A 12,907-nucleotide genomic window follows, 5' to 3' on the forward strand; every position below is an offset into this window, starting at 1 on the left:
ATATGTTTAATACATAATTATTTAATTCTTTTCCCTCCTGGTTTCAAAAGGTTGTATTTGGTCTAAGGATATCTAAAATGTCTTTACTTAAATTTTAAATAAAACTTAAACTTCATTTTACACAACATTTAGAACCTAAATGAGTACAAGAGTCAGAGAAAACATTTTTTTCCTATAAAAATAAAAACAAAACAAAATTTAAAAATGCAGCAAAAAAAGTTGTTTTTCCTTCTAGTACTGTTCAGAATCCAGGCAAAGAAAGCAAAGGCTTTCTGCTGAAGGGAGGAGCTTGGTTCTCCATTCCGGTGGGATCCGGGAACAGCTGTTCTCCACTCAGCTCTGAAAGAGGTGAAAATGTATTAACCTATGCAAAGATTGTCTTGATGCTCGCGCTTGTACGTCTTTTTGTCTGAGTGTGTACGTGTGTGTGCTGGGAACTGGAGAGGGGGCTGTCAGCTCTGAGTGCAACCAGAACCAGAAGTCAGAAAGGTGAGTGGTGTGCAGAATCTGCCTTTCAAAAATTGGATATGATGCTCCCGGAGGGTAAAACCACACCGGATTTATCTCCTAGACCATGTTCTTGGGTCTAGAAATAATGTCCCATTTCTAAGAGGGAATGTCTTATGATCTCTTGTTTTCGACGGCTGGGGAATATTTATTTCTTGCTCTACAGATGGGGAAAAAAAAAAATCAGCGTCTGGCATCCGCTGATTGGTGGAAAAGAAAATGGTGATAGTGGGGTGGGAAGAGGATTTGCCCAGCCTCCTGGACCTGTAACTCTTCCATAGTCGTCTTCTTTCTACCCGCGGGACCCTTTCGGGCTCTTGCCAGATTAAGAGCAAAAGAAAATCTTGGGGATGTTTGAACAAAAGCGACCCTTAACATTGTGTCTTAGACCGTAACGATCTCAATGATGCCAGGAAACGTGCTCCTGATGGACTGGTTGTGACCACCCTTGCCAAAGCCGCCTGACTCCCTCAGCTTCTTCCCAAGAGCTAGGCACTGTTTTTGGTGGTGACTCTGACGGGAGGGTCCCCAAGAGGAACCAAAGGAAAGCCCAAGACAGGGAAGCAGGTGGTGAGGGGAGCGGGGGAGACTAGAGCCCAAGCGTAATTGTGCCGGATAACCCCAAGAGCCCCCGTGACCCTGAACTCGAGGTGAAGCGCGGAACAGCCCACCTCTTCGCCGCCCGGACCTTAAAGGGGGGGGTCTGCAGTTGGAGGTGCAACCTGCTCCCCCACCCCCATCCCCATCTCCATCCAAGAAAGGGAGCGAAGCGCACGCGGCAGCGAAAGCAGCGAGCGCGGGGAGAGGGGCGGGGAGAGGCGCTGACAAATCAGCTGTGGAGGCGGTGAGCCGCGGGGAAGGAGGAGGAAGAGGACGGGGGAGGAAGACCGAGACCACGAGCAGGGGGCCGGAGCGAGGGGGCTAGCGACCCAGCGCGGCGACGAGGAGTGAGGTGCGTGCTGGCTTTAGAGAGCCCTCGGGGACCCAGCCCCGCCTTTTCCATCCTCTGCTCTCTCCGCCGCCTTCCCTTTCGACCCTCTGTATCTTTTTTCTCTGATCCTCCTGTGTGGGGGGACGGGGAGTGGCAATTCGACGACAGGTTCGCGGCTTTGCCTCCCACGCCCCCACTCTCTAGTCCCTGTGTTGTGCTGACAGCAGCCTCCACTGAGGACCATCCTCTCTCCTGGTGCCGCCTCCGCCCTTCGCTCCTTTTCCTCCCTCTACCTATTTAAATAACATTTGGAAATTGTTTAGATTTAAAAAGGAAAAAAAAAAAAAAGAGGAGGAGGAATTGGAGTTCTGGAGACGCAGAGGGACACAGGTGAGTACCTGTAGATATAACCCCCCAGCTTTGGAAATTCTGGGGCGGCGGGGGGGGGGGACTGGTAGTAGGGGAGTCACCGTGGACTCCTGGGAGGTGGTTTGGTGCAGCGTTGGCGACCACCTGCGTCGGGTCTTTGGGTACTTGTGGGTTAGTGAGCTTAAGGAAAGTAAATTGACCCAGGTTTCCTCCTGCTTCCTACACTCCCAGCTTCTCCTTCCCAGAGGTTGAGGGGGCAGGTTGCTCCTCCGGAATATGCTTTTGCTTGCGGAAACGCTAGGAGGATGGATGCGTGAACATTCAACTTTTATTTCTCTTATCACATCCCGCTCCCCCTCCCTCAGCCCGCTTACTCAGTTTTCTCTGGAAAGTGAGGAAGCTGCGTTTGGTAAATAATTAAATGGAAGTGCAGAGAAGACAAGTCAACAGGTGGTGAGGGGTTAACAAGTGCGAGGCTCAAGGTCAGATACCACGTTCTAGCTGAGGAAGATGCTCTCTGGGTTGGCTGGCGCTAGACTGGAGTCTACCCTTAGGATAGAGAGGACCTGCTCTGAGTAGATAGCCCAGGGCGGAGGTGGATGGTCTGCAGGATTAAAACCAGCGCTTTTGGGTTAGCTGTTAACATAAGGTTCAGCCACATCTGGAGTGGGTAGTGAGTTCTCTTCCCTCCCCTCTCCTGGATCAACCTATAAGCCCTCGGCTTGGATTCATTTTAAGGATTCCCCTGACCCCAAGCCTCCAGCCTTTCTTCTAAGCATGCTTCTAACTTTACTATTACCTTTTGGACCCTGGGAAGTTGAAAGAGAGGGTCCATCTTTTCAAGCAACTCCACTTCTGAAATGCAGGAAGAACAACTCAGATAATTCATCCTAATCTATGTTAGGTGACTAGACTTTTACTAGCCAATGTGGATGGGAGATGTTAAATTTTTAATACAAAAGCTAAAAACACTGGTCTGTCCCATGGGTGAAATGAGGGTACTTTAAAGTCTCTCAGTCTTGGGGATTTCTACTGTTGTTCTTTAGTGTTTATTTTAAAATCTTGGATGTTTTAATCTTGGTTGTTTTTGTCCAGATGTTCTCATTGGAAGTGTATTTTGTGTTCTCCAGGGTAGTCTCAAGAAAATCTTTAGCCATGGATGTATTCATGAAAGGACTTTCAAAGGCCAAGGAGGGAGTTGTGGCAGCTGCTGAAAAAACCAAACAGGGTGTGGCAGAAGCAGCAGGAAAGACAAAAGAGGGTGTTCTCTATGTAGGTATGTAAACCCCAAATGTCATTTCATCTCTATTCATGACTGAAGGCTCAGAATGATTGATACTCTAAATGCTGGAGCTTCTTGCTTGATTCATTTTCTCGTGATCACTTCTCAAGAGGATGGTATGAGTCATAGCTGTCCATAGGTAGGTGAATGCAAATGTGTGTGTTTTAGCAAATAGTAAAAGATAAGGCTAATCTTTTGTATTTCCAGAATCATTTTGCTAGAAAACTAGGATTTTTATTTCTTCCTAAATGAAGTGAGCAATTAAGGTAGAGGATGAGCATATGGGGTGGTATAGAAGGCATGGATGCTACTTCTAGGTTTATGGAATTAAAGAAAGCATGGTGTCAATCCACGGTAAGCAAGCAAACATTTATAGCCTGAAACCATTTTATGAATGCTTCTCATCAAAGTTTATAGCAGATCACTTTTACTTATTCTTCAAAGACTCTTTTTTAAATTGACTGAATCTCTCCACTAATTTTTTCTTAAAATATACTTTCTTTACTTTAAGATATTTTCAGAAAATCTTAAAATGAGTGTGAACAAGAGGGAAAAGATTGATAAGTTAATTTCAGCTTATTTTTTATGAAGTGTGATTATGTATTTTAAATGAAATTTGAAGTACAGAATTAGTGACATCAGGTAATTGCTGTCTTTCTCTCTATCCTCAGTTTTTAGATGTTTTGCAATTTCAGGCTTGCAACTATTCTTTGATATCAATTACTCAGTAACTTTGTTCTCTAATGTTATTTTTTCTCTAATGTTAGAATGCTAAGACTTACTCCCTTAGTTTGTAATAAACACATAAACTATTGCATATTGATGTAATGTATTGCTCTTTTTCAGATAATGAACAGATCTTGTCATTTAGAGCACTTATATGTCTTCATTATTAACTATGAGTTTGGGGAAATAAAACGTTTTTATTTTTCAGAGATTAATTCTCTTATTTGCTGTTAAGTGATTGTATAATATTGTAATATGTTAATGTGTCAAATATTCTAATAATGTTCAATGCTATTGTAGTATCTAACACATAGTATATCTTACAAATTATTTATTGGTTATGTTCTGGAATCCAATTAAAAGTTGAACATGTATTTAGGACTTAGGATGAAAAATGACCAACTGAACACTGAGAACATGGTCCAGGTTTTGGTGAATATTTCTGGTAAAAGATCATATAATAATTATTTGGCCTTAAGATCCCAGTCTCAACTACTCAACTTTGCTGTTGAAGTGAAAGCAACCATAGATGATAATTAGTATGTTTGTGTTTCAAAAAAAAACTTTACCTAAGAGGATAGTAGACTGAAATTGACCATAGGCCCATAGTTGGACGACTCATAAAGTGGAGAGAACACAGACTTGATGTTATACAGATCTAAGTTTTATATTACTTCTTACCTTTAGTGTCTTGGTGAAGGTACATAATTTTTCTGAATATTGCTTCCTTCATTTGTAAAAATATGATCTAGAAAAATACAACTACCTTGTGGAATCTTTGTGAGAATGGCATACTAAAACAGGACATCTGAGTAATTGAGCATACTCTCAGTTATAAGAACTATGGTTATTACAATCAGATCAATTCTCCAAGGGAGCAATTACTTTGCCAATATGATTTATTCTTATCTTTTTATCCTTTGTTACAAAAACCATTGTTAATAACAAGTTTGAAAGACTAGAAGTGATCAAAGAAAAATGTATAATTTCACTTTTGTCTGAAGAGGTTTGGAAAAAGCCTCAAAAGTAATCTCATTCCATATATAAAATACATATTTGAAAACTACCTTTTACATGATTGAAGAAGTATCATAACAATCAATGTTATTTTTATGTATTTTTTTCCTCCCTTGATAAAATCTGTGTACAGAAATTTTCAATTAGCCTACTTCAGTTCAGTAGATACAAATCTATTCAATCACACGACTCACAAATTGTAAACTGGGATTCAAAAATCAAAAGCAGAAAACTTTAATTATCTTTATATAGTATAAAGTATTGAAAAACAAATGCAAGAAAATGATGATCTTCACAATTCTTCTAGCATCCTGCTCAACCAGCAATGTGGTCACTGGTGTGACTGATCTCAAATGCTCAAGTCACAGTATGCTTTCACCTCACAGGTTGAGAAAGTCAACACAGCATGTGCAAAAATTGTACAGTGGAGCTCTTGAAAATCCCAGGTGTTACTTGTGATCTTGTCTACCCTGCACCCTTGTGAGGTGGTGAGAGAGGTGAGATAGGGAAAGAGTGGGCTACCTTAGCTCAAAGAGGTCATCAGCTCTGCTAGCCCTTCAGCTTTGATATCTTGCTATCACATAGCCCCTTGGTACTTATTTTGTAGTATGTTTTATCAGTTAGAGATTGCTCAGGAGTTAAGGGTTAATAATCAATTAAATTAAATTACCAATGAACAATTATGACAGCAAAGAACAGGTCATTGGCTTGATGTGTGTGTGTGTGTGTGTGTGTGTGTGTGTGTGTGTGTGTGTGTATAAACTTCATAGGGACTCTTGTCTTTGATTCTAAGTGCATTCCACAATTTAACCAAGGGTCAAATTCTCAGGTACTGCTGAGGCAGAGAGGGAAAACCAGATCAGCCATTAAACTTTTCCACAAGTATTTATTTACTTTTTAAAATGTGGAGTGCAGGGTGTGAGGGTGAGGGATAGAGATGAGAGACATTCTTTTAAATACAAGGTGTTCTTATTGTGCATTGCCCAGTATACACAGATTACAGTTAACACAAAGTCACACCTGTCCCCTAACAGCACAATTTAAATTTCTGTTATCACAGTGCATAAATTGAGAGTAACTGCACAAGGCATAAACTTTATTGCTAGCTCTTCAGCCCCCATACCATTACATAAATAACAGAATTGCATTATACTCAACAACTAAACTACATCACCTTTAAAGTTTGTCAGTGATTTGTCACTTTGCATTTGTCATGCTGTTCATGCAGAAGCAACACCTGTAGTTGTATAGCCTCCTTGTCTTCTAGTGATCAATCCATGTGATATTTCACAGAAGTGCACAATAGGCACAGCAAAGAGGCCCACAAAGATGAAATAAATAAGTGAAGTAGAAAATGCTGGAAGTAGAAAATTTGAATCAAACACATGTTGATTTATTGAAGAAATAGCTGATCACAGGAATATGGTTACTACTATAGTTCAGAGACTCTAGGTATGCTGTCAAGAAGACTCTGTGAAAGTAAAGTATATCAACATTAGGGAGGAGGGGCTGGATTGGTTGGAGTGTTATCAGAGGAAGTAATGTCACAAAACACTTTAAGAAACTATCAGGGACATATTATCATATTAAAAGTGCAAAGGATAACATTGTGGAAATTGATCTAAACTTAGAAAGACTATGATGGTTCTTTAAAACATAAAAAGATGGGGCGCCGCACTCACCTGGCATGCGTGCAGCCCAGGTGTGGCCCAGGTGCGGCCCATGTGTGACCCAGGTGTGGCCCAGGTGCGGCCCAGGTTCAATTCTCACTCTTACTCTCTCTCTAAAAAAAACCAAAACATAAAAAGGTGCCCAAATAGAAAGTTATGCAATGATAAAGCAAACACTGTTTTTCTTTTTTTAAAACTAGGGATTGAACCTGGGGGTATTTTATCACTGAATTACATCTCTGGCCTTTTTTGTTTTTTTATTTATGAGACAGGGTCTTGCTAAGTTATTTAAGGCCTCACTAAATTGCTGAGGCTGGTGTCAAACTTGTGATCCTTCTGCCCCAGCCTCTGTAGTTTCTGGGATTATAGGAATGTGCCAACATGTCCAACTTAAACTACTTTTGATAAAATTTTTATGAAGCAATAAAACACTTTCATTGTTAATATTTTGAATTACAGTATACTAAATAAATAGCATTTTAAGAGTAAGTTAAATTAATTTTAGCATTTTTCATTTCTTTATGTATTTATAAATAAGATTAAATTATCTTATTTCAACAATAAAGGTCATAAGACAATCAGGTTTTTCTACTGACTACTTGTAATTTTCCACTCATTAATTATTAAGATAACTTACACAGCTTTGGCTCAGTGCATCTCACAATGTCACAATACCATTTAAAAATGAACCTTGCCTGGAATGTTGTATTATATATAATGCTATAATATATACTTTGACATATTTAACAACCGTACATCTTCATTTTTATGACATTTACAATTTGGTGCTTTGTCCTCTGCTTTAAACTGCAAATCCCTTTGCAAACATTATTTTTGAAGAATAATAGTTATCACTTACTAAGTATTTGCTATGTACTAAACATGCCTTAAGAACTTCATATGAATTATTTCCTTTTATCATCATGTAGACCAGTAATGTGTATTTGCTTATTTTGAGGTGATATGAATATTCAAACCCAGACATTCTGAATCCAAAGACTACATGCTTAACTATAAAGCTTTAGTTTATGTTTTATTTGTGTTGGGGGGGGGCTCTTTACATTGATATTGAAAATTCTTAAGTATACTTATTTTATTAAATCTGGAAAGTTCCATTGTCTATTTTTATATCTTATAAAATAGCGAAGGTTCAATAGGTTCAGATATGATGCATATCTTAATGCCATATTTTTATATGTTCAAACATATTCAATAAATATTTTCAATATGATCTTATGTATTTATTTAGATCATCTTATCAATCATATTATTAGATCATGAAAGTCTTCTAAATTTTAAATAAATTTGGATCTAGAAACAAACTCAGATAAAACATTTTTCAAAGTTTGATTCATGAATTACGAGCAAGAGATAATGAAGATTATTAAAATTTTAAATATCTGTACAATGGATTTTCTTACCATTTGGACTCTGACTTGATGGTCAGCATTTTAAAACCAGCACAACCACTAAGTAATCAATCATATTCTGTCCCCATGGTTTTAAAAACCTTTTTATTTTGAGAGTAGTTGATTAATTTATTTATTAAATTTGCTGAAAAGGAAACTGAGGCTCCTTTACAATTTTCTGGTTTGTTTTTTAAAAAAAACATTGCTAGTTATTTCTTGTATGCTCAGGAAGGGTTTTACAAAATTTAGTGCATTTTTTTAAATGAAGCTTAATAATTATCTTAATGTTCACATGAGTTTAAATCCTTTTCCGCTTTTATGTCCTCATTTCCTTATATTCTAGGTCTTGATAGAGCAACATTATTTGAGGTTTAGAATAGCTTTCAAAGGAATCTCAAATCTATTTGCTATTTTATTTTAGTCCAAAAAAATCTTTTAGTCCAAAAAAAAAAAAGGTGTCAACTATACTGAAAATTCAACCTCAGAGAGGTTATGAATGAAATAATTAAGAAACATAGTTTGACTAATGCATGTAATAAGTATTTGTTTGTAAATTTAGTAATGGGCAAGGTTTGAAGGAAATTCTTATCTTACATTTATTTCCTTATTTCCTTATATTCTAGGTCTTGATAGAGTGACATTATTTGAGGTTTAGAATAGCTTTTAAATGAATCTCAAATCTATTTGCTATTTTCTTTTAGAACAAAAAAAAATCCTTTTAATCCAAAAAAATGGTGTCAACTATACTGAAAATTTAACCTCAGAGGTTATGAATGAAATAATTAAGAAACATAGTTTGAATAATGCATGTAGTAACTATTTGTTTGTAAATTTAGTAATGGTCAAGGTTTGAAGGAAATTCTTTTCTTACATACAAACCAAGGTTGAATGTGCTTGTAGCCTATTAGTATATAGCACTTGGCAAAGCACTGTGGTTTTTAATTTCCTCAGGTATGAATTGGGCAAAATGCACTTCTATTACATGAATATCATAGAGATTAAATGAGATTTAATAAGCCTTTTACATAATAGCTGCTTGACAAATGTTACTGCCTTCTTTTGCCTTCCATCTGTGTTTCTGGGATATCTCATCTATTGGGCTGTGCTTTTGTGGTTTCAACAGCTCTGAATCTAAAATCTTTTTCTCACTAACTCCAGTGTTATCTCACTTTTTGTCTTTCTGTATGTGGAACTGTGAAGTGGGAAGCAAGGGAATAAAAGGTCATTTCATGCCCAAGTCTTTTCTTTCATTTTTTAAATTAAGTGTATTTTATTAACTGATATAGAAAAACACAAAATTGTTTATATTAATAGAGTACCATGTGATGTTTTGATATATATATACATTATGTAATCAGCTTAAACATATCCATCTCAAACATTTATTATTTCTTTATGGTGAACGTCCAAAAATCTCTTCCTCCAGCTTTTTGAGATATATAGTGCACAGTTGCTCTCTGTAATCATTGTGCAGGACCACCCCAGAACTTCCTACTGCTGTATAACTGCAACTTAGGGTCCACTGATCAACTTAGGGTCCTACCTCACCTCCCTCCTGTTAGCTTTGATTTCTTCTATCTGTGGTACTGATTACTCAATTTCCTCCAGTTTCCTTTTGTTTTTATTTTTGGTATCCTCAGGAATATCTTGACACATGGACTTCTGAAGATTGAGATTTTTAAATTTGGTTCTATTTAAAATTGGCTAACTAATTATCTAAGGATGATTTGAGACTTATGTTTTGAATTTTTTTGTTTTATAGGTTCCAAAACCAAGGAGGGAGTGGTTCATGGTGTGACAACAGGTAAGCTCTCAGAGACTTATATCCAGGGATAACATTCAAAATATTGGGTAACCAATAGGGCATTAGCATGGATTATTTAGAATGTAATTGTAAACAACTACTGTGCCTATAGAGGAGCATTCTAAGGGAGTATTAGCCTAATTTAAACTTACTTATTTATGAATGTTTTAATTATACATATTCATGAAAAACAAGAAAGACATATATTTTAATTGCCAAGAATTGCTAAGACTTTCATTGACCTGCTCTGTTTAATCTATAGTCATTGGGCATTCGGGTATTCCAACCCAAAATCGGCAAACTGCTAGCATTAACAAAATGTGAAGGTTATTATTTGTCAAAATATTAACATAAAATTTCAAGTCCAATGAAATATTCTGGCCATAAATTATGCTGATTATAGTATTTATTTTATGATTCAGAATACATTATAGAAAATGTCCTTGAGGTGATTATAAATTGTTTACTATATTTATCTCTACTTGGCCCAATTGTGTCAATAATTTGAATAAGTCTATAAGAAGATTTATAATTAAAAAGTTAAAAAAATAGTGAAAATGATGGTCATGATGAGCATCAGGAGGATGAGGATAATAATGATAGAAAGAGAAAAATCAAAGGAGAATAAAAATTTAACAAATTATCCTATAGACTCACTGCCATCGTTCCATGTTGTGATGACTCCCTTTCCCGACAGGTGTGCTGAGATGGGATACCATCAGAAACATGAATCCTATCACCAGAAAGCCTTAAATATAATAGTGCCTCACCAAAATAACATGTTTTGTGTCACTAAATTATAAAATGGAGATGGGGAAAATGAAATAGGAATCTTAAATCAGTTCTTGGTTACGACTGCAAACACTAGAGTCAGTCCTCTCGGGTTCAAATTTCTGCTTATACACACCAGCTGTGTGATGTTCTGCATGATTCTTAACCTCTGTGTGATTTAATTTACTCAGCCGTAAAAGAATTAAGTGAATCGATATACACAAAACATTAGAAAACTGAAAGCAAATAGTATGCACTATACAAGTATCATTTCTTTCTAGTAGACCTTTCTTAAGCAACAATTTTATAGCATATGAATAAAAGCATCTCATATGTCTTTTTTTGGGGGGGGGGTGATGGGCTACTGGGGATTGAACCAAAAGGAACTTTACCACTGAGCTACAACTCCAGCCCTTTTTATTTTTTATTTTGAGACAGGATCTCAGTAAGTTGCTTAGGGTTTTTCTAAGTTGCTAAGGTTGGTCTCTAAATTTTGATCCTCCTGTTTAGCCTCTCCAGCCACTGGGATTACAGGCATGGGCCACCCCCCCCCCCCAAAGCTCATATGCCTTTTGAATTTATATTTTTTATAAAACTGAAACTACAAAATAAAACAGAACTCTTTGACAACTGATTCTATTAAAAGCTAATTATGCATCTTTCCTTTACTCTGTTGTAATCCAATATATAATGCAGAGAACTAGGCAAGTAAAGGCACTGCATTGATTACCTTCCTGGGGCCTTCTGTAAATATTATCAACCTTGATTTTTGTAACAACTGGATAGCAGACAGGAGGAGGCTATACTATCTGAAGGCAGCCAACCCAGATTAATGGTATTCCATTATGACAGTCGAGGGTAAATCATGTGGTTTAGAAAGAAGACAGCAAGTCCCAATATTTCTATCTGCTGAAAATCACAGAAGCTTACTAATACTTACTGATTTCTAAAGGAAACTATGAAGATGAGCTACAAGGATTAAATGTTGACAAGTTTGGAAATTTTCAGTCTTTTCCAGAATGTAATTATGAGTGTGTGTGTGTGTGTGTGTGTGTGTGTGTGTGTGTGTGAGAGAGAGAGAGAGAGAGAGAGAGAGAGAGAGAGAGAGAGGGAGAGACAGAGACAGAGGGAGAGAGAGGGAGAGAGGCGCTCAACATTTTACAAAATATTCTCTGAAGTAAAATAGCCCATGAGCTTATGTTTCTGTGGTTTGGTAATGTCGTAAATTGTATAGTGTAATCCTTCCTTTACCATGTTAAAGAACAAGAAATGTTCTTCGGTAAAATAAATTTTCATAACATAGTTTAATCCAGGGTTTTTCAACCTTATTTGACTCTTGAAAGTTTCTTTCAATAGTTAGGGTCAAGAGAAACTAGTGTTTCACAGAAAACTATGGAAAAGGCCCTTAGGTTGCAAGGATATAGTGGCTTAGGCTTGGTCAATAGTACAGTCACCATACCAGTTAATGACCCTGGAAGTAGCAGAATATCAAAAAGATGTCATAATTACTCTGACTCTGAGAAGGCATTTCAAGTAACTAGCTGCAATAAGTGCCACTCCTCTTCCACATCAGATAAACACACTAATTAATTTGTTGTATTTACTATCAAACCCAAATTCCAGTTATGAGGATAAGTAAGTTTGTGAAAATCACTTCAGTGTATAAGGAGAGAGAGAACTGATTGTTTATTATACTTCGTCTAAAATGTTTATATAGGAATATCATAACTGTTAAATAAATGTTGTTCATTATTGTCTTTATTGAGGAAAGCAAGAAAATATTTTATAGTACATACATTATCCAATATTGTTAGAAGAATACTTTCCCCAAGATTCAGCTTGTGAGTTGCTTGTGCAGAAATATAGATTTCAGTCAACTTATGCCAGGGATTTTCTATCAATAAAATCTAAAGAAGTAAATTCTCTCAGTAGATAATTTCAAGGTAAGAAAAAGAAAGCTTCACTTTAAATCCTGGCATTTGTTGGGCCTCAGAAAATTATATTTAAGTTGTCAACCAAAGCATAATGTTAAAGGAATATATGAGAATGTTTTAGATTGGACTAACTGAAACACATGACTTTTTTTAATAGTTGTAGTTGGACATAATACCTTTATTTTATTTACTTATATGTGGTGCTGAGGATTGAACCCAGGGCCTCACATGTGCTAGGCGAGCGCTCTACTGCTGAGCCACAGCCACAGCCATGAAACACATGTTTGGAGAGATGCTTTAAACATAAATTAGGATAGGCCAGATGCAGTGCCTGTAATTCCAGTGACGTGGGAGGCTGAGACAGGAGTATTGCAAGCTTGAGTCCAGCCAGTCTCAACAATTTAGAGAGGCCCTAAGCGACTGTCTCATAATGAAAAACATAAAGAGCTAGAATGTAACTCAATGGTAAAACATTCATAGGTTCAAT

At 37.0% G+C, this 12,907-nt stretch overlaps 1 protein-coding gene across 4 annotated transcripts in view; it reads left to right on the forward strand.

The window, feature by feature from the left end:
- The first annotated feature begins 257 nt into the window (after positions 1 to 257).
- Positions 258 to 12,907, forward strand: part of Snca (synuclein alpha) — a 97,931-nt gene continuing 85,281 nt past the window's right edge. Inside the window, exons 1-3 of one of the 4 annotated variants that reach the window (XM_005337532.4) lie at positions 258 to 348; positions 2,938 to 3,083; positions 9,674 to 9,715. In XM_005337532.4, coding sequence (XP_005337589.1) covers positions 2,963 to 3,083; positions 9,674 to 9,715 — 163 coding nt within the window. In that variant the 5' untranslated portion in view covers positions 258 to 348; positions 2,938 to 2,962. The other 3 variants (XM_021734707.2, XM_005337533.4, XM_078021920.1) reach the window with 3 other exon arrangements.

Source organism: Ictidomys tridecemlineatus, chromosome 9, assembly GCF_052094955.1.
Source record: "Ictidomys tridecemlineatus isolate mIctTri1 chromosome 9, mIctTri1.hap1, whole genome shotgun sequence".
NCBI lineage: Eukaryota > Metazoa > Chordata > Mammalia > Rodentia > Sciuridae > Ictidomys > Ictidomys tridecemlineatus.